Source organism: Haliotis cracherodii, unplaced genomic scaffold, assembly GCF_022045235.1.
Source record: "Haliotis cracherodii isolate W230 unplaced genomic scaffold, xgHalCrac1.p SCAF_3, whole genome shotgun sequence".
NCBI classification, from domain to species: Eukaryota; Metazoa; Mollusca; class Gastropoda; order Lepetellida; family Haliotidae; genus Haliotis; species Haliotis cracherodii.
Genome location: NW_027266286.1, coordinates 18,908,243 through 18,929,226, shown reverse-complemented (window position 1 = coordinate 18,929,226; position 20,984 = coordinate 18,908,243). Strand labels below are relative to the sequence as shown.

Here is a 20,984-nt window from a genome sequence, read left to right as displayed (position 1 = left end):
GATATTTCTCCCTTGATGGTGAGCCATACATTTGCATCCCCCTTGGCCAGCACTCACACAATCAAATAAACATGAATCAAAGAGACTTGATTAACAGGTTTCTATTGCACAAACATAAGAAGAAGTCGCCACACTGAGTCAATCAAACAGACAAACAATCAATTAATGTATTGTGACACCAAACACACCACTACATCCACTCAAAAGCTGGTACATAACAAGAATAATTCTATTCCACTTTTAATGAAAACAGACAATATTAGTTTCGTGAAATTGATACTTTATTTTAAAATACACATGGTTTGCATTATAAAAAAACACCGAGTTACATCCCAACTAGGTGAAAAAGAGTGATCTGTCGCCTCAAACACAGGAATCCAGACTTCGGATTTAAATATTGACATTTTGTGTTTGTTTGAAATCAAAAATATTTTACGGTTGTAAAAAAATAAACTTTCATATTTTAAATGAAACTTTAGATTGCTGTGTATTAAATGTAGCTCCTATAGCTCCTGATCTTATCAGGAAGGGGAGATTGAAAGGTCGGTGGTTCGATCCCTGGACATGTCATATCAAAAGACGTCAAACAATGGTACTTCTTGTTGCCCTGCCTGGAGCTCGGCATTAAGGGATTAAACAAGGCCTGGGACAAAGACAAGGAATCAGAATGCTGTGTCAGAGCGGGGTATCCATGTTACACTGCGGCATGGTATCTATGTGGGCTAGCGCTGGAATTAGTCTGGACTAGTACAAGCAGACAAACAGACACAGATACACACACGTGCATGCACGGCACTATGTAAGTGCAATAATCTTGAATGCATTGTTAAACCCAATTTCACCTCACCTCATTGTCTTGCTCAGACCACACTTTGTTTCTTATGGTTTACATGATTTCCTTCTGGCCAGACTTTCTTAATCTCGTGGTTTACAAATCGTTTATTGACAAATTCTGGTTGGTTGGAAAAAAATAGTAAAACAATAAGAAAGAAGTGCAGAAAATGTAAGTTTATGGGTGGAAAATGTAAAACATATCGTGGTTATCAGAATATGTTCTATTTCACAGTGTTAGGGTCAGTAGATCCGAAAACTAAGTACAAACGGTTTCTCGCTTCCAATCAGGACCAAAACAAATTATGAGTTGCTCAAAGTTGATTAAAAACAGTATGGGCACACAATTGTCTAGGCGAGTCGGGGTTTGGGGAACAACACATGATGTTGGTAGTGCGAGTCTTTACTATATTTATACAAACATGAATATTTTGCCAGAAGGGCTTTGTTCTCCTCGTGTGCTTTTTGAAGATGCCACATACAATGCATTTTATCAGGAATATTTAGAAAATTAAGTTACTTTTCGATTTTTATCTGTCAATCAAAGACAGAGCAGACGGACAATAATCATGTTCTTTTAATCTGTAACCCAATACAATAGGTGTAGCCATTTAATTATTTCATCTGAAGCACACACAAAAAACACAAAAAACATCATCCTGTCCCATCCCACCCCACATTTCATCATGCTATCAACCATTGGTTTGCTGGCCGAGGCCGATTATTTACATGCCATTGTGATACAACTGGAAACAAGCAACAAACTTCCGGCACCTTTTCTACATAACAACATAAAGCGTGCCATCAAGTTTTTCTGCGATCTTTAACTTTATGATAAAAAATAAGACCAGACAGCTGTCATAGCGACTGATTTACGACACCCGTTGTCTGAAGAACATTTAATTGCAAAGGCTCATTACCCAGGAGCCATGGTCTTACCCTTAGCCTAGCTAGGGTTAGGCTGGGTGCTCCGGGGCACCTAGACAACAATCACTAACACTATGTGCTAACCTGGCACATGGTGTCTTTTGTATGTATATATCTACATGTATAAAGTAAAACTGTATATACCGCAAGCCATCGTCTCCAAGTTGTCACTTCCTACTGAGAACCATACGTCGGCCCCTTGCATATATAGTCTAATACGAGTGTGCAAATTATTCATTAATCAACGTCAGACCGACAAGCGTTGTTACAATACTCAACAGAACAACCTCCTCAAATGATTTCGGTGTATCTACACACCTGGATACAAGATAAGCATCGCTCCTATTCTATTTTTATATATTCTTAACTCTCATATACCTTTTCGTAAAAATCTACATATGACGTTGATCTCTTGTTAATGCATGTATGTGACACATGTTTTTGTTTGTTTGTTAAACGCTGCACTCAGCAATATCCCAGCTATATGACTGTGGTCTATATATATAATCGAGGTGGGTCAAAACAGTCCAGTGATTGACATCATTAGCATCGATCTACTCAATTTGGATACAATGACAGGCATCACCAAGTAAGTGAGCCTGACCACCCGATCCCGTTAGTCGCCTCTTACGACCAGGATGGCGGATGGCGAAGACCGATTCGGACCTGGATCTCCACGGGCGTATGATGCATGCACCACCGATACCTGCTGAAAAGTTGACATTAGAACACTGTTCTTTCATATACTCGCAAGGACAGGGCCATATTTTCATATATACCTGTTTTATATTTGGATCCATGCATAACGAATCAGAGTGAGAAAAAAATCTTCTCCACAAGAGGGATGACTTCAACTTTCCAGTTGTAAACTTTCCCTTTATGTCAAGCAATATTCCTGCAGCTCCAACCTTTGGTGTCTACTTTACACAACTATTGAGGTACAATCAATACCTTGCCCTTTCTATGAATATTTCAAAGAGCGTCTTGTTTAAAGGTTATTTGATCAGGGTTACGAGGGCTGGTCAAAAGGTTCTAAGCTTGACTACCTTTCAGCTGTGGGCAATAACAAAGTGAACAAGTCAATGTGGTACATTGAGTAGTTCATTGTAAGTGTATTTGGTCTGTTGAGGCCGTTTGTATATTAGTGACAGTCAGTTGAACGTTATAGGGGTCCAAAAGCACACAGAAATGGTGTACCTCGCAGTCATCAAATTTTTTACTTTAGAGAAAAGTACATCCCAAGAAATTCATGACCGCGTGTGACAAAAGTATGTGGATAAGTGCCCTAGTTATTTCACTGTTAAAACTTGGCCAGCGATGTTTGAGTCTGGGAGATCTCGCCTTGATGATGATCCTAGGCCTGGACGTCCCTCAATTTCCATCAATAAAGATTCAATCAAGGAGATAGAAAAAACTTCTTCTGTCAGATTGACGTAGTACTATTGCTGAATATGAGGAAGACAAGGGTCTAAGCCATGGATCCACTTAAAGTAACATTTACAGATGAATAAGATATCTGCTCGTTGAGTGCAAACGTTTCTAAATTCTGATCTTAAGGGGGAAAAAACTGACTTTGCTAGAGAAAATTTAGAGCTAATTGAGGAGGATTTCCTCAAATTAAAAAAGAGATAAATAACCTGTGATGAAACATGGTCTACTAGTATGATCCCGAGTCAAAACGTAAATCCATGATATGACACCATTCCACTTCTCCGGCACCAAAGAAATTCAAGTCTTCAAGACCAGTGAAGAAAAAGTTACGGCCACTGTATTCTGGGATGCAAAGGATGTGTTCCTCATTGATTACTTATAGAGTCAAAAGATGATTAACAGTGCCAACAATGCTGATTTACTTCATCGCCTGAGACATTTTATCAAAGAGAAGCGGCGAGGAATGCTGATTGCTGGAGTTCTACTACTTCATGACTATGCCTCTTTTCTCACCTCTCGGCAGTGCGACAGTGTGGGTTCGAGGCTTCTTTACCCTCAATACTCGCCTGACCTGGAACCATGTGATTTCTATCTGTTTCCTAAACTGAAAGAACACCGCTATGATGACAACAATGACCTCAAAAATGACGTGAATGGGTTTTTCAGGGTGGTTTCAGAAAACTTCTTCGTGACTGTAATTGAAAGATTCACTATCGATACGAGGAATGTATTGAAAAGCAGGGAGATTATGTTGAAAAATAAAATTAAAAACACTTTCACAATTACTGGCTTTGTTTGTTAGGCTTAAAAAACTTTGACCAGCCCTCATACTACATTCAAGGCCCCAGTAAAAATATTATGTCAGACAGATGGAGGACATTTCTAAATTTGACGCATAAGTGACAAAATATACAATTCCGTATTTGGATTTGTACCATATCTTTCTGTTTTCTTCAAGTAAACACCGCCTCCGTGGTCTAGTGGTCGAGCGTCCGCCCGGAGAGTGGATGGTCCGGGGTTCGATCCCAGGCCGCGTCATACCAAAAGACGTTAAAAGATGGTACTTGTTGTTACCCTGTCTGGCGCTCGCTCGGCATTAAGGTGCAAAAACACCGACTGGTCAGCTTGGAGTCAGTATATTGTGTCTTGAGTGGGTTATTCATGTTAAACTGTGGCATGGTATCTCAGTAAGCTTGCACTATAATATATATATTTTTTTTGTTTCTTCATGTTGTTTGCAGCTAGGAGAGCTTAATTTTTTTCCCAGTTGAATTCCAAAATTTGACATCTTACTCCAACAGTTCCAGTTGTATTTCATGAGACTGTTTTAATTACTGTTCATATCTTTGTGTTTTTCCAGGTGGATTTAAATGATACTTTGCATGCACATGCAGGTTTTAAGTGAAGCACATCAGGCAAGTGAAGAATCAGTATCCATTATTAATTAAACTACTGGCATGTTTTATTTAGTCTGACATGTTTTATTCAAAAATCTAAATACAATGAAACGTTTGGTTTATGATATATGACTTAAAGAGTAACTTTGATTGTCACTACCATGTACGATAAAGGCTTCTGTGAGACTAGAATTGCACACATTTGCAAATTAAGAGCCATTGTGTGCAGAAGAGACAATCCTGATACCAGATGTGAAACGTTTATTGTTTGTGTTGGACTTGCTCATCATTGGGTTTTAGAAAATTAGATATTGTGGCATTTTTTGACACATTAGTACATATTTCTTTCACATCTCTAAGGAAATGATTATTAGTTTAAGTCATAATTCCTAAATTAAATAGTTTCTTAATGTCATTAGTTGCAGTACTCATAATTTTTAAAACACAGAAAATAGTTTCAAGCGAGTAAGAAGCAGACCAAAATAAACAATAAATGCAATAAGGAAATGAATTTCTAGAGTCTAGATCTAGTGGGGATTAGTCAGTTCCTGGTAGTAGGCGAACAGCTATGTTGATTGCATCATGTTACTGTAGGGACTCAGCATATTCCCAATTGTTATAAAAAATAGATATAAATGTGAAGAATATTCGCAATAGTGCCTTTAATAAATAAATATGGATCATGATACTTTTCTACATGACAATGTTCCCGACATGATAATGTTCTCTACATGACAATGTTCCCGACATGACAATATTCTCTACATGATAATGTTTTCTACATGACAATGTTCTCTACATGATAATGTTCTCTACATGACAATGTTCCCGACATGACAATATTCTCTACATGATAATGTTTTCTACATGACATTGTTCCCGACATGACAATGACCCTACATGACAATATTCCCGAAATGACAATGTTCTCTACAGGACAATGTTCCCAACATGACAATGTTCTCTACATGATAATGTTTACTACATGGCAATGTTCCCGACATGACAATGTTCTCTACAGGACAATGTTCCCAACATGACAATGTTCTCTACATGATAATGTTTACTACATGATAATGTTCCCGGCATGACAATGTTCTCTACAGGACAATGTTTTCCACATGATAATGTTCCCGACATGACAATGTTCTGTACATGACAATGTTCTCTACAGGACAATGTTTTCCACATGACAATGTTCTCTTAATGATAATGTTCTCTACATGACAATGTTCTCTACATGACAATGTTCTCTATAGGACAATGTTCTCTACAATGTTGATAATGTGACCAAGTCCCTTTTTCATGTTGTAAGGGACTAGTCTTATTATTATGGTGTGTGTGTGTGTGTGTGTTTGTGTGTGTGTGTGTGTGTGCTTGTGTGTGTGTGTGTGTGTGTGTGTGTGTGTGTGTCCCTCTCCCTGTAATAATGACCAGTTCCAGAGTGTACACTGACTACAGCTTGTATGAGTGAATGTTGTTTAACGTCAGTCAGCACTATTCAAACAATATCATGATGGTGTATAAATAATGGAATATGGGCCTGGCAAACCAGTGATTGACAGCATGAGCACCAACCAATGCAATAGGGGTAGAAGCGCACACAATCAGCCAGGTGACACATTGCCACCACTCAACCTCATCAGCCGACTCATGTCACAAGCAGGAATAAAGGAGACTCCGTCTACCTCTGCATTCCCAAACAGAGTGTGTTGTCTGAGTACTGAAAACCCTTGAAATTTGAAGTGGGCCAAATATGTTTCTCAAGGTGTCTTGCTCTTAATCAAGATTACAAATGTTTCAACATTACAAATATGTTTTTTAATTAGTCAAGTTTAATCATTCAAAATGCTCTGAGTTTTCACTCTGAGATGTGAAACGTTCTCCGTTTATCACATATGAAATATAGATTAACTGATGTATTTTACAGAAACATATTTCAGAATTTCAGAATTTCACAAACTTAGACATTTGAAATAAGATCCCAGGGCTAATGATTCTTAGTCTTCATATAGAGTGTGCAGCGAGAAAACATGCAATGCCCAAACTCCTTGGCCCATTTGCACAAAGCTATCTTAGCTCTAAGATGATCGTAACTCCCATACTTTAACATAGGCCTACGATAATCTTAGCAAGTGCAAATGGGCACAGGTGTTGTGATCCAAAGATCTCACTAGAATTAAAAAAGATTGCTTTCAACTCAATACTATTTAAAAATTATTCTTTACATGTCAGGCAGGTCCAGACTTTATTGTCTACAGGACACCCTGACATAGCAGGAATATTTCCACTGGGGTGTAAAACAACATTCACTCACTCACACATCTTGTATCATAGCCATAATAAACATGCCAGATTAAAAAAGGTATGTGAATGGGTCAGTTGACATATCTGACACTGTTTATCACAGACATAATAAACAGGCTGAGACGTGAAGGTAGTGAATGGGTGATGAATCTGATACTGTATATCCTATGCTTTTAATGGCAGTTATTCCGTTTCTACAGAACCTACTCAAACTAGACCCATAAATATGTCAAGACACAGACACCATCTAACTGCCGTGGATTGATTATTTTATCAGTCACTGACACAGACTTGACGGACAAAGGACGAGCATAAACAGTGAACACAACGATTTGTGATGTTCGGAGCTGACCTGCCACAATCATATTGTGGTTTATTGTTTATGGTAGTCGGGATGGGAGAAATAAATCCACTAAACTTTGGTTGTTTTTATATGACAAATGAAGCAGTCGGCTACTCAACAGAAGAGTCATTAGGTAACTGATCAGAGAACACTCAACCTGGTTCTCACACCACTATACCACACAACTGTAATAGAGATACTTCTTTTCTTCCAGGATTCACAAAATAAAATATACTACTCAAAAGAAGTTAAAGAACACTGATTTTTATATATGACCTTTTATATATAGTTAACCTTTCTGGCCATGACAGATTAATTATAGTCAAATAAAAATATTTGGGTGTTCTTTTGAGAAGTATATATCACAAAAGCAGAACAAATGTAAACAGATGCTTGAATATTGAATTCCTGGTACAAGAATACTTTCAGCTGTAAATTCCTCCAAGTTTACATTCCAACATTTTATGATACCCTGTGGCACAATAAGACAATTATCATACCTCCATGTCAGAATGAAGAGATCTGATTGGCCCACGTGATCTTGACAAAATACTCTGTGGCCAGCCTTGGAGGGTTATGAATTTCTCAGTGGAGTAATAAATCTCTTATACCCCACCATGAGTAATACAGGCTGCACGTGGATTCTGAGACACAGAATAAATCCCTCTCTTCAAAGCAAAAAGCCACACGCTTTTTCCGAGTCGGTGGAAGTCACGTGACATAGCACAAGTTAACCTCAGCTCAATCAATCAGCTGTTTCCTATCAATTATAAATTTGTGTTAGTTCTTTTTCAATGTCACATTAAGACACGTCGGTAAGATCACACGGGGTACAAAGGGTTTAATACGTCCCTCCTTATATTTTATAAAACCTAATGTGATTCTGCAACAGCTTATAATTTTACCCATAGTAGCAAGGTTATCAGTGCAATATTTTCAGTAATTCTCCCTGGGAATATATTTTCGGCTTCTTGCTGATTTTCTAGTTCATTCCAATTGTCCAATTGTTGATTGTTTGTGAAGAGGCCCAGAACAAAGTGACATCATATGAATTTTGAATGCATTGTCACAAATTATTAAAGATGATGTGATCCACAAACGCTTTTATGAGACAATCATTCCAACAACTGAGATGATATCTTCACTTTGGATCAGGAAACCCACATTTCTCTACATTTTCTCAATAACAAAACAGTTCTATGAAGATTCTAGCTTATAATAGGCCTTCAGCAACCAATGCTGGTTGTAAGAGGCAACTAACGGGATTAGGTGGTAAGGCTCGCTGACTTGGTTGATGCATGTCATCGTATCTCAATAACATGGATCGATGCTCATGATATCAATCACTGGATTTACAGACAGCCGTCATGTGGGTAATATAAAGAATAACTGACACACAACTTGGAATATCTGTCCTCAAGCTTGTGAATGAACGTTAAAAGTTCCTCACCATGTACAACTCGGAACTTACAAATGAATTCACTAAAGACAGAAAATCTGTAATTTCTCATAAATATTCATTGATTCTATCCCTGAGTAGGAAATATCTCAAAGTTCCTATCAAACATTGAGTAGGATAGTTCACTAGATGGTTTGTGACAGGGAGTTCACAGTGTTTCCTAAGTTTAAGAAAAGACCCCATGGGCACATACAAACATAAATCTGTTCCCTATTCTTCAGCACTGGATCTTTTGATCTCAACACAACAATATTTCAGTATTCCCTGACTTCGTGTCCGGTTGTCACCGGTGATTTGGACATCACCACCCACTACACTGCATCACACAGGCTTCAATACAAAGTTGCTATGGCTACAAAAACAATTAATTATTTTCTGTTTGATTTCATGAGCTGTTACATCTGCCAGGAAGGGATTATATGTCCACGTCCGGTGTGTCATCATGTCCTGGGATGTGTTATCAGCAGTCACTGGGTGAAGTGGTCCAGCTGAAAGGTTGTTACTTAGCCTATTGTTATGTGTTATGTTGATTCCCCAATTGAAACAATATGGTGACTCAGATATCTGAGTAAAAGAACTTGGTATGAAACCAACAAACAACCAACAAGTGGTGTACAATCAACAAATGTATTACAAAATTAACTAGGTTTACAAATCAACACAAATTACTGCACATCAATTACAATGGCAGTACACAATAGAGTGGTAGTACAAGATTCAATAATATGATGGCAGTGGTAATTATCAAATTCAAAAATACAGTGGTGATAGCAACAGTCAATGATAATAATATATATTCACCCAGCAGTCAGTGGTCAAGCTTCAGAGATGGGCTAGGCAGGTATTCAGGGATGATGAGCAATCCTCACATGAAAGCTGGTTCCTTTGGTAGATGACCAGTTGGTGGAAACACGAATACGTTCATACACCCGAAACACAAGTGTCAAAACATGTGGTGTCTTTGTTCATCTAGCAGGGAATATCACCTGCTGTTTAAGATGGATGTAAAAAACCTCTAACACCTGTAGGCAGCTTGTATACTCCCTAGGGAGTTGAGAATGATAACTGGAATGCATACGGATACACTGGTCATGGAACAAATAAACTGCTTTTTAGCAGATGCTAGTACCTGGACAAGTGTGGTCTATAAATGCATAAAAAATAAAAGTTTCATGAAGAAAACGTAGGTTAACTGTAAAGTTAACTGTAACCATGAAGATCCGGGTTAGAATAGGTCTTCAGCAACCCATGATTGCCGTTAGAGGCGACAATGCTTGTAGTAAGAGGCTTATAATTCATTCTGCCATTATTTTTATCACATTTACTAATGTTATTTCTATGCTCAGTCTACATTGTCAGTGTTTCTTCTTATGTCATGAGGGAGGTCGGGTAGCCCTGTGGTGAAAGCGTTTGCTCCTCAAGCCGAAGACCTGGGTTTGATTCCGAACATGGATACAATGTGTGAAGCCCATTTCTGGTGTCTCCCCAGCAATGATATTGCTGGAATATTGCTAAAAACGGCGTAAAACCATACTCACATACACACTCACTCTTAGGTCATGCACAAATGTTATCTCATAGCTTATGCTGTCATAGCAACTGATTTATAACAAATTCCTAAAATGTTATTATTATTATTTTTATTTTTATTTACACACCGCCGTCATATCGCTGGAATACTTCTGCGTGCCGCATTAAACATCAAACAAACAAATCTAATCAAACTGTCTTAAGGGTGGACCTTTTTGGTTAAAGGGGACCCCTTCCATGATACAAAGTGATTACTGCAGCTCAATAACAAAATACTGCCGATCTGACGTAAAATATTAACTCACTAACTCACTCAATAACAAAGTGGAAGCCGATATTATTTTAAACACTGCGTTACAATACTTAAACCTCATGATGCGCCGGTACTGATGCTTGGATCATCATCCTTGATAAATGCACTGACATTACTATCACGGTACGGGTTGTTTATACACATCATAATTAATATGCATACATAAATGTTACATGGTTCAAGCGTTGGAAAGACAACACAACACAGCATGAGAATTATAAGAGCAGAGTTTTACTTACATCATAAACAGCATTATCTTACCTTACATTAAAATACCAGCTTCTGTCGCAGGGAATTATTTTCCATGTAGCCTGCTCATGTTGCCTTTTGAGAATTCAATTGGAGCACATCTTAGGTAACTTGCTTGTCTTGCATAAGTATCGCTGAGTTTTTTATATGAACCAACATTTATCCGAATGCAATGAGTAAAGGGAAGTAACTCGGTTCATTTGCATCGTCGTCTACATCTACTCAGTGAAACTGATGACATGAATACTAGACCTGTATGAATGAATGTCAGTAAGATAAGTTCACTGTGAACCAATCCATTAGGACATAGGGAGTGAGATGTACCCTGTGTGTGAACTAAATGGCTTGGGGTACATAGTCTCACACACAGGGAAGCAGTCGGGTAGACTAGTGGTTAAAGCGTTCACTCGTCACGCCGAAGACCCGGGTTCCATTCACGACATGGGTACATGAATATTGCTAAAAGCGGCGTAAAACCATACTCATTCACACACAGGGTACATCACATGATATACCCCTTGAGATCAGTTGACAACTTACAAGGTGAAAAAACAACAGTGTGCCAGGTCGGAGGTGCTACTGCCCCACAACACCTCGCCTGACCCCAGCAGCTGGGCACACGAACACACACAATACATCCTACCATCACAGACTCTATACATAACATCATCACTTCAATGAAACAGTTCTTTCTGTCTGCCATATCAAACTAATCCCAAGACTGAATACCTCCCAACATGATAGCATAATATACAAAGACGTCACACATCTACATTGACATGCAAGTCCCCAATAAGGAAAGTAGGTTTTCTGATCTTGAACATGATGACTGTCTGGTAGGTTATTGCAATGTCTCTGCTGCAAACATTCCACAATACCAATAACAGCATGATAGATGGGAGTGTATGTACCCAAATCACAAAGACAACAAACCCTAGAAGGCCACTATGACCATGTTATGGTAGGACACGGAGTTGACCACTAGACAATCACAGCAGCCTTCGTCCATTGATCATCTGGTGGCGCCAGACAATGGTGGCGCCAAAGACTGCTGCTGCCAACACAGTGGTGATGCCAGATATATCTGGAGACTTAAGATGGCAGGAGACCAAAGTTCTTACTGGCATCATACCAGGACAAAATCTCAGTACTTCATTCACAAACACTTACTGGTGCAACATTAGGGGCACTGGCTGATTGGTGCAACATTAGGGGCACTGGCTGATTGGTGCAACATTAGGGGCACTGGCTCATTGGTGCAACATTTGGGGCACAGGCTCATTGGTGCAACATTAGGGACACTGGCTATTTGGTGCAACATTAGGGACACTGGCTCATTGGTGCAACATTAGGGGCACAGGCTGATTGGTGCAACATTAGGGGCACAGGCTCATTGGTGCAACATTAGGGGCACAGGTTCATTGGTGCAACATTAGGGGCACAGGCTTATTGGTGCAACATTAGGGGCACTGGCTTATTGGTGCAACATTAGGGGCACTGGCTCATTGGTGCAACATTAGGGGCACTGGCTCATTGGTGCAACATAAGGGGCACTGCCTCATTGGTGCAACATTAGGGGCACTGGCTCATTGGTGCAACATTAGGGACACTGGCTGATTGGTGCAACATTAGGGGCACTGGCTCATTGGTGCAACATTAGGGACACTGGCTCATTGGTGCAACATTATGGGAACTAGCTCATTGGTGCACATTAGGGGCACTGGCTCATTGGTGCAACATTAGGGGCACAGGCTCATTGGTGTAACATTAGGGACACTGGCTCATTGGTGCAACATTAGGGGCACTGGCTCATTGATGCAACATTAGGGGCACAGGCTCATTGGTGCAACATTAGGGGCACAGGCTCATTGGTGCAACATTATGGGAACTAGCTCATTGGTGCAACATTAGGGGCACTGGCTCATTGGTGCAACATTAGGGGCACAGGCTCATTGATGCAACATTAGGGACACTGGCTCATTGGTGCAACATTAGGGCACTGGCTCATTGGTGCAACATTAGGGGCACTGGCTGATTGATGCAACATTAGGGGCACTGGCTCATTGATGCAACGTTAGGGACACTGGCTCATTGGTGCAACATTAGGGACACTGGCTATTTGGTGCAACATTAGGGGCACTGGCTCATTGGTGCAACATTAGGGGCACAGGCTCATTGGTGCAACATTAGGGGCACTGGCTCATTGATGCAACATTAGGGGCACTGGCTCATTGGTGCAACAGTAGGGGCACTGGCTCATTGATGCAACATTAGGGGCACTGGCTCATTGGTGCAACAGTAGGGGCACTGGCTCATTGATGCAACGTTAGGGACACTGGCTCATTGGTGCAACATTAGGGACACTGTCTCATTGGTGCAACATTAGGTGCACAGGCTCATTGGTGCAACATTAGGGGCACAGGCTTATTGGTGCAACATTAGGGGCACAGGCTTATTAGTGCAACATTATGGGAACTAGCTCATTGGTGCAACATTAGGGACACAGGCTGATTGGTGCAACATTAGGGGCACTGGCTCATTGATGCAACATTAGGGGCACTGGCTCATTGGTGCAACAGTAGGGGCACTGGCTCATTGATGCAACGTTAGGGACACTGGCTCATTGGTGCAACATTAGGGACACTGTCTCATTGGTGCAACATTAGGGGCACAGGCTCATTGGTGCAACATTAGGGGCACAGGCTTATTGGTGCAACATTAGGGGCACAGGCTTATTAGTGCAACATTATGGGAACTAGCTCATTGGTGCAACATTAGGGGCACTGGCTCATTGGTGCAACATTGGGGGCACTAGCTCATTGGTGCAACATTAGGGGCACAGGCTCATTGGTGCAACAGTAGGGGCACTGGCTCATTGATGCAACGTTAGGGACACTGGCTCATTGGTGCAACATTAGGGACACTGGCTATTTGGTGCAACATTAGGGACACTGGCTCATTGGTGCAACATTAGGGACACAGGCTGATTGGTGCAACATTAGGGGCACTGGCTCATTGATGCAACATTAGGGGCACTGGCTCATTGGTGCAACAGTAGGGGCACTGGCTCATTGATGCAACGTTAGGGACACTCACTCATTGGTGCAACATTAGGGACACTGGCTATTTGGTGCAACATTAGGGACACTGGCTCATTGGTGCAACATTAGGGGCACAGGCTCATTGGTGCAACATTAGGGGCACAGGCTTATTGGTGCAACATTAGGGGCACTGGCTCATTGGTGCAACATTAGGGGAACTAGCTCATTGGTGCAACATTAGGGGCACTGGCTCATTGGTGCAACATTAGGGGCACAGGCTTATTGGTGCAACATTAGGGGAACTAGCTCATTGGTGCAACATTAGGGGCACTGGCTCATTGGTGCAACATTGGGGGCACTAGCTCATTGGTGCAACATTAGGGGCACTGGCGCAACATTAGGGGAACTAGCTCATTGGTGCAACATTAGGGGCACTGGCTCATTGGTGCAACATTAGGGGCGCTGGCTCATTGGTGCAACATTATGGAAACAAGCTCATTGGTGCAACATTAGGGGCACTGGCTCATTGGTGCAACATTGGGGGCACTAGCTCATTGGAGCAACATTAGGGGCACTGGCGCAACATTAGGGGAACTAGCTCATTGGTGCAACATTAGGGGCACTTGCTCATTAGTGCAACATTAGGGGCACTGGCTGATTGGTGCAACATTAGGGGCACTGGCTGATTGGTGCAACATTAGGGGCACTGGCTGATTGGTGCAACATTAGGGGCACTGGCTGATTGGTGCAACATTAGGGGCACTGGCTGATTGGTGCAACATTAGGGGCACTGGCTGATTGGTGCAACATTAGGGGCACTGGATCATTGGTGCAACATTAGGGGCACTGGCTCATTGGTGCAACATTAGGGGCACTGGCTCATTGGTGCAACATTAGGGGCACTGGCTCATTGGTGCAACATTAGGGGCACTGGCTGATTGGTGCAACATTAGGGGCACTGGTTAATTGGTGCAATGTTAGGGGCAGGTGCTCATTGGTGCAACAAGAGGATAGATGCTTGTCAATGCAACACCAACACAATTTGTTTGTTTGTTGCTTAATGTTACACTCAGCAAAACCCTGAATATATTCCCGCTGTCTGTAAATAATCGAGTGTGGACCAAACAATCCAATGATTAATATCCTTAGCATTGGTCCACACAAATGGGATACGATCATATGCATCAACTTAGTCAGCAAGCCTGATCCCGTAAGTCGCCTCTAACAACAAGCAAAATCACTTTAATGGCAAGCATGGGTTGCTGAAGACCTATTCTACCCTGGGTCTTCAAGGGTCACAAAGACAATCAAACATTGGAGGTTTAGTCATTGGCAGACTGGAAGACACTGTTTGTGAATGGATGTATGTATAATGGAGATTGTCTATGACAACATGGAGATTGGCCTAAATCACAAAAGTCAATGTATCGTGTAAAGCCTTCACTTTTTACCTTAAATTCCACATTTCAATAAATACATAACATGACCAAGGCTATAAATTACAAATACTACATTCTTCTTATGTTGAAACAGCACCCAGTATTAAACCACTTTGCAATGTTTAGTTTTCCCATCAAGAATGCTAGTTTTGCGATAACCAACACATGAAGTGTTGTATGCTTGTGACATCACTGAGCGTAAGCTGAGAAGAAGTGTATTTATGCAACTCATTCACAAGTGTATTCATTCAGATGTTTGTTGTGTGAGCCGAGCCTGAATGGTGGAAAGTCTGCCAAGACTAACACCAACTAATGTTCCTTCCAGTATTCCCTGGCAGACTGCCTGGCGCATCAGCCACCATCAGCGTTGGGCAGCCCTAACACTGTCATAGATGGGGCTACCTCCCTGACAGCCCTCAACACTGTCATAGATGGGGCTACCTCCCTGACAGCCCTCAACACTGTCATAGATGGGGCTACCTCCCTGACAGCCCTCAACACTGTCATAGGTGGCAGCGCTCAACACTGTCATAGGTGGCAGCCCTCAACACTGTCATAGATGGGGCTACATCCCTGACAGCCCTCCACACTGTCATAGGTGGCAGCCCTCAACACTGTCATAGATGGGGCTACCTCCCTGACAGCCCTCCACACTGTCATAGGTGGCAGCCCTCAACACTGTCATAGATGGGGCTACCTCCCTGACAGCCCTCCACACTGTCATAGGTGGCAGCCCTCAACACTGTCATAGATGGGGCTACCTCCCTGACAGCTCTCCACACTGTCATAGGTGGGGCTACCGCCCTGACAGCCCTCAACACTGTCATAGGTGGCAGCCCTCAAGACTGTCATAGATGGGGCTACCTCCCTGACAGCCCTAACACTGTCATAGATGGGGCTACCTCCCTGACAGCCCTCAACACTGTCATAGGTGGCAGCCCTCAAGACTGTCATAGGTGGCAGCCCTCAACACTGTCATAGGTGGCATCCCTGAAGACTGTCATAGGTGGCAGCCCTCAACACTGTCATAGGTGGCAGCCCTCAACACTGTCATAGGTGGGGCTACCTCCCTGACAGCCCTCAACACTGTCATAGATGAGACTACCTCCCTGGCAGCCCTCAACACTGTCACAGGTGGGACTACCTCCCTGACAGCCCTCAACACTGTCATAGATGGGACTACCTCCCTAACAGCCCTCAACACAGTCATAGATGGGACTACCTCCCTGACAGCCCTCAACACTGTCATAGATGGGACTACCTCTCTGACAGTCCTAACACTGTCATAGATGGGACTACCTCCCTGACAGTCCTAACACTGTCATAGATGGGACTACCTCCCTGACAGCCCTCAACACTGTCAATGATGGGACTACCTCCCTGACAGCCCTCAACACTGTCATAGATGGGACTACCTCCCTGACAGCCCTCAACACTATCACAGGTTGGACTACCTCCCTGACAGCCCTTAACACTGTCATAGATGGGACTACCTCCCCGACAGCCCTCAACACTGTCATAGGTGGGACTACCTCTCTGGCAGCCCTCAACACTGTCATAGGTGGGACTACCTCCCTGACAGTCCTCAACACTGTCATAGGTGGGACTACCTCCCTGGCAGCCCTAACACTGTCATGGGTAGGACTACCTCCCTGACAGCCCTCAACACTGTCATAGGTGGGAGTACCTCCCTGGCAGCCCTAACACTGTCATAGGTGGGACTACCTCTCTGGCAGCCCTCAACACTGTCATAGATGGGACTACCTCCCTGACAGTCCTCAACACTGTCATAGGTGGGACTACCTCCCTGGCAGCCCTAACACTGTCATAGGAAGGACTACCTTCCTGACAGCCGTCAACACTGTCATAGGTGGGAGTACCTCCCTGGCAGCCCTAACACTGTCATAGGTGGGACTACCTCCCTGACAGCCCTCAACACTGTCATAGGTGGGGCTACCTCCCTGACAGCCCTCAACACTGTCATAGGTGGGACTACCTCCCTCACAGCCCTCAACACTGTCATAGGTGGGACTACCTCCCTGGCAGCCCTCCACACTGTCATAGGTGGGACTACCTCCCTGGCAGCCCTCCACACTGTCATAGGTGGGACTACCTCCCTGGCAGCCCTCAACACTGTCATAGGTGGGACTACCTCCCTGGCAGCCCTCCACACTGTCATAGGTAGGACTACCTCCCTGACAGTCCTCAACACTGTCATAGGTGGGACTACCTCCCTGACAGCCCTCAACACTGTCATAGGTGGGACTACCTCTCTGACGGTCCTCAACACTGTCATAGGTGGGACTACCTCCCTGGCAGCCCTCAACACTGTCATAGGTGGGGCTACCTCCCTGACAGCCCTCAACACTGTCATAGGTGGGACTACCTCCCTGACAGTCCTCAACACTGTCATAGGTGGGAGTACCTCCCTGGCAGCCCTCAACACTGTCATAGGTGGGACTACCTCCCTGACAGTCCTCAATACTGTCATAGGTGGGACTTCCTCCCTGGCAGCCCTCAACACTGTCATAGGTGGGACTACCTCTCTGGCAGCCCTCAACACTGTCATAGGTGGGACTACCTCCCTGGCAGCCCTCAACACAGTCACAGGTAGGACTACCTCCCAAACAGCCCTAACACTGTCATAGGTGGGACTACTTCCCTGACAGTCCTCAATACTGTCATAGGTGGGACTACCTCCCTGGCAGCCCTCAACACAGTCATAGGTGGGACTACCTCTCTGGCAGCCCTCAACACTGTCATAGTTAGGACTACCTCCCTGGCAGCCCTCAACACTGTCATAGGTGGGACTACCTCTCTGGCAGCCCTAACACTGTCATAGGTAGGACTACCTCCCTAACAGCCCTAACACTGTCATAGATGGGACTACCTCCCTGGCAGCCCTAACACAGTCATAGGTGGGAGTACCTCCCTGGCAGCCCTCAACACTGTCATAGGTGGGACTACCTCTCTGGCAGCCCTCAACACTGTCATAGGTAGGACTACCTCCCTGACAGTCCTCAACACTGTCATAGGTGGGACTACCTCTCTGGCAGCCCTAACACTGTCATAGATGGGACTACCTCCCTAACAGCCCTAACACTGTCATAGGTGGGACTACCTCTCTAACAGCCCTCAACACTGTCATAGGTGGGAGTACCTCCCTGACAGCCCTCAACACTGTCATAGGTGGCAGCCCTCAATACTGTCATAGATTGGATTACGGTACCTCTCTGCGGCCCTCAACACTGTCTTAGGTGGGACTGGTAACCTAGGAATGAATGAATGGGACGAGTGAGTGTGACACAATCCAGCACCATAGCAGTACTGTTCAGAAAACAGTAGGCATGTCATACTTGAAATGCACATTTTTCTTTTGAAGATGAATTTTTGGCAAAAGCACAAGAGCAGGCTGTTTTAATTAGATTCAAGGTCAGCGTGAACACTGTTATTACATTCTTACCTTGTTAAAATCAATATAAGCCTTGTGGAAGATTGAGCTAGGTGTACTTGACATTCATGTGTTAAAAACAAAGTCTGGATTGCATTTGAAATACAACACATTCTATCCACATTTGGCTGGTACAACTCCATATCTGATTAGCACTGCCTTATAATGAAGTTCTTCTCTACATCAGCAACAACTGTGAAAGGCTGTGCAGCACACAGGGATGGGACTGTATAGTAGCACAGGCGGATCCAGAGGGGGTCCAGGGGGTCTGGACCATCCCCGGCACCCCCCACCCTTTGAAAACCAAAAGTAATATTAATATGTTGCATGTAGTAAAATTATCTGAGAGGATTTTTTATATTTTGGACACCTCCCTTTTCAAAATGCTGGATCTGCTCTTGAGGCGACAGCTGCCTTGAGAAGAAATTTACATGCATACATTTCTTGTTTAATGCTGCACTCAGCAATATTCCAGCAATATGTCAATATGTGAGCAACGATCCAAGCCATCAGTGTATGATGACATACCAACCACCTTTTATCTATCTTAGAGTCCCTGTAATGCATTAAAATCAGACCTCAGTTCTTGCTACCGATCTGAGGACATCCCATTACGGATCAAGTCAGAATGACCTTTCATCCGACCACTCAGAGCATCGCTTACCAGATTAAGAAAGTGACAGTCGGAATGTGATTTCTGATCATGCAGCCTCGAAAACCTTAACTCCGAACAATAGTTACGGGTTTAACGACTGTGTCCATACAATGTAGACCATCTATTAGCCATTCCAGAATGTTCTTTTGTTCAGGTTTCAAATTTGTAATCGAGAATTTGTCAAAATATGTTTCGAAGCGTAGTCGCCAATTTGAAATTAGTGCTGTAAAGCACGAGAAAGCTGCCTTCTGATTGGTCATCCCATTGGTCGGTCAAAGTTCGAGCAAGGTCGATTTGACGTGACCCTTAATGGGATGTCCTCAGATCTTTGTTTAGCGGTAGCGAGAACTAAGATCGGATTTTAATGAGATTGAGAGTTCCTGAGGATTTCAACACTTTAGTATTAGTAAGGGAAAAAGATTCCATTTGCAAAATGTGACTTTTTGTGGGCAGCAAAAACATTGATACCATTAATTTTGTTATTTTTATGATTTCAAAAGAAATTTAACTTGAAGAATGGACAATTGCCAAACAATAACATCCTTTCATCAATTCTCAGGACAAAAATACAATTGCACAAACTGGTATTGATTTGAATTTTATTGTATTAAAATCTAATTCTCAAGGTATGTCAGTCCATCTCATCAAAACAAGCTGTGTTTAGGGGACAGTCTATTGGTATTAGTCAATACTACTGGTATTCAAAATATGGTATTTAAAGCTTTCAAGGCTGCAAGCCCCCAAGGTAGAACTGGTGCTGGTAAATGGTGCCAGCGTGCCGGGGTGAGAGGTCAGTGATAGGACCTGTTTGGAGGAACCCACTGAGGTAACTTATCAGCCCTCCAGGAAACACATTAGTTAGGTCATGTGTTTATGTTGGTTGGCTTAAACAGTACAGCTTGTTTGGTAAACATCAAGCGGTGTTGACTGATGTGAGTGTCACCTCACGACTCCTCCTGTGTTTAACATACTATGTTCCTCAAGACACATTACGCTAGAATAACTTTTAGTCTCAGAAATAAAGTTATCTTATCTAAAAATATATATCTACAAAATATAAAAAAATCCAAATGGAGCCCATAACAAGGCTTAATTTCAGAACTTGCTGAGGCAATCTAGACTTCCCAAATCATTGAAACTGACATTCAATCTCCTTCCTTATTTCATTCTCTAGGAATGGGTGACAGACTGACAGTGTCCATCATCACGGTTGTGTTTGAATGGTTCTACCGCAGCCTACATTAATGGCCACAATTCAGGGTTTGGCATGCCCTTTCATATTGTGAGCTTGTTCCCGGTACTGGACAGCTTCGCCCAAATGCAACGGTCCCCGACAGTAGTGTGTGGCTGCACATGGAATCATAGGCTATGACGCGTGATTTGATTTCGATTGTAACCAGTCTCGTTGTTATCCTTGTCAAGTAAACGTCTTGTGTTCGTACCTCAGTGTTGTATGTTATGGGAGCCCAAAGACCTTACAATATTTATTACTTGACATAATGTCCCCAAATATATCAATAAAAAGTAACACCATATTTATTAATATATCTTAAACTTTCTATCGTCCAGGTGATATGAAACAAGAAATAATGAGAATCACACTGCAACCTG

The 20,984-nt window shown here is 42.8% G+C and overlaps 1 protein-coding gene across 1 annotated transcript; it reads left to right on the top strand.

Annotated features, from left to right (window-relative positions):
• Window positions 1–3,580: 3,580 nt before the first annotated feature.
• On the top strand, window positions 3,581–20,618 carry LOC139475269 (uncharacterized). The gene is made up of 9 exons (XM_071258502.1): window positions 3,581–3,721; window positions 15,593–15,769; window positions 15,994–16,223; window positions 16,557–16,867; window positions 17,197–17,877; window positions 17,937–18,071; window positions 18,872–19,027; window positions 20,095–20,163; window positions 20,548–20,618. Exons 1-9 carry the CDS (start codon window positions 3,581–3,583, stop codon window positions 20,616–20,618), a joined length of 1,971 nt encoding a protein of 656 aa, XP_071114603.1.
• Window positions 20,619–20,984: the final 366 nt, after the last annotated feature.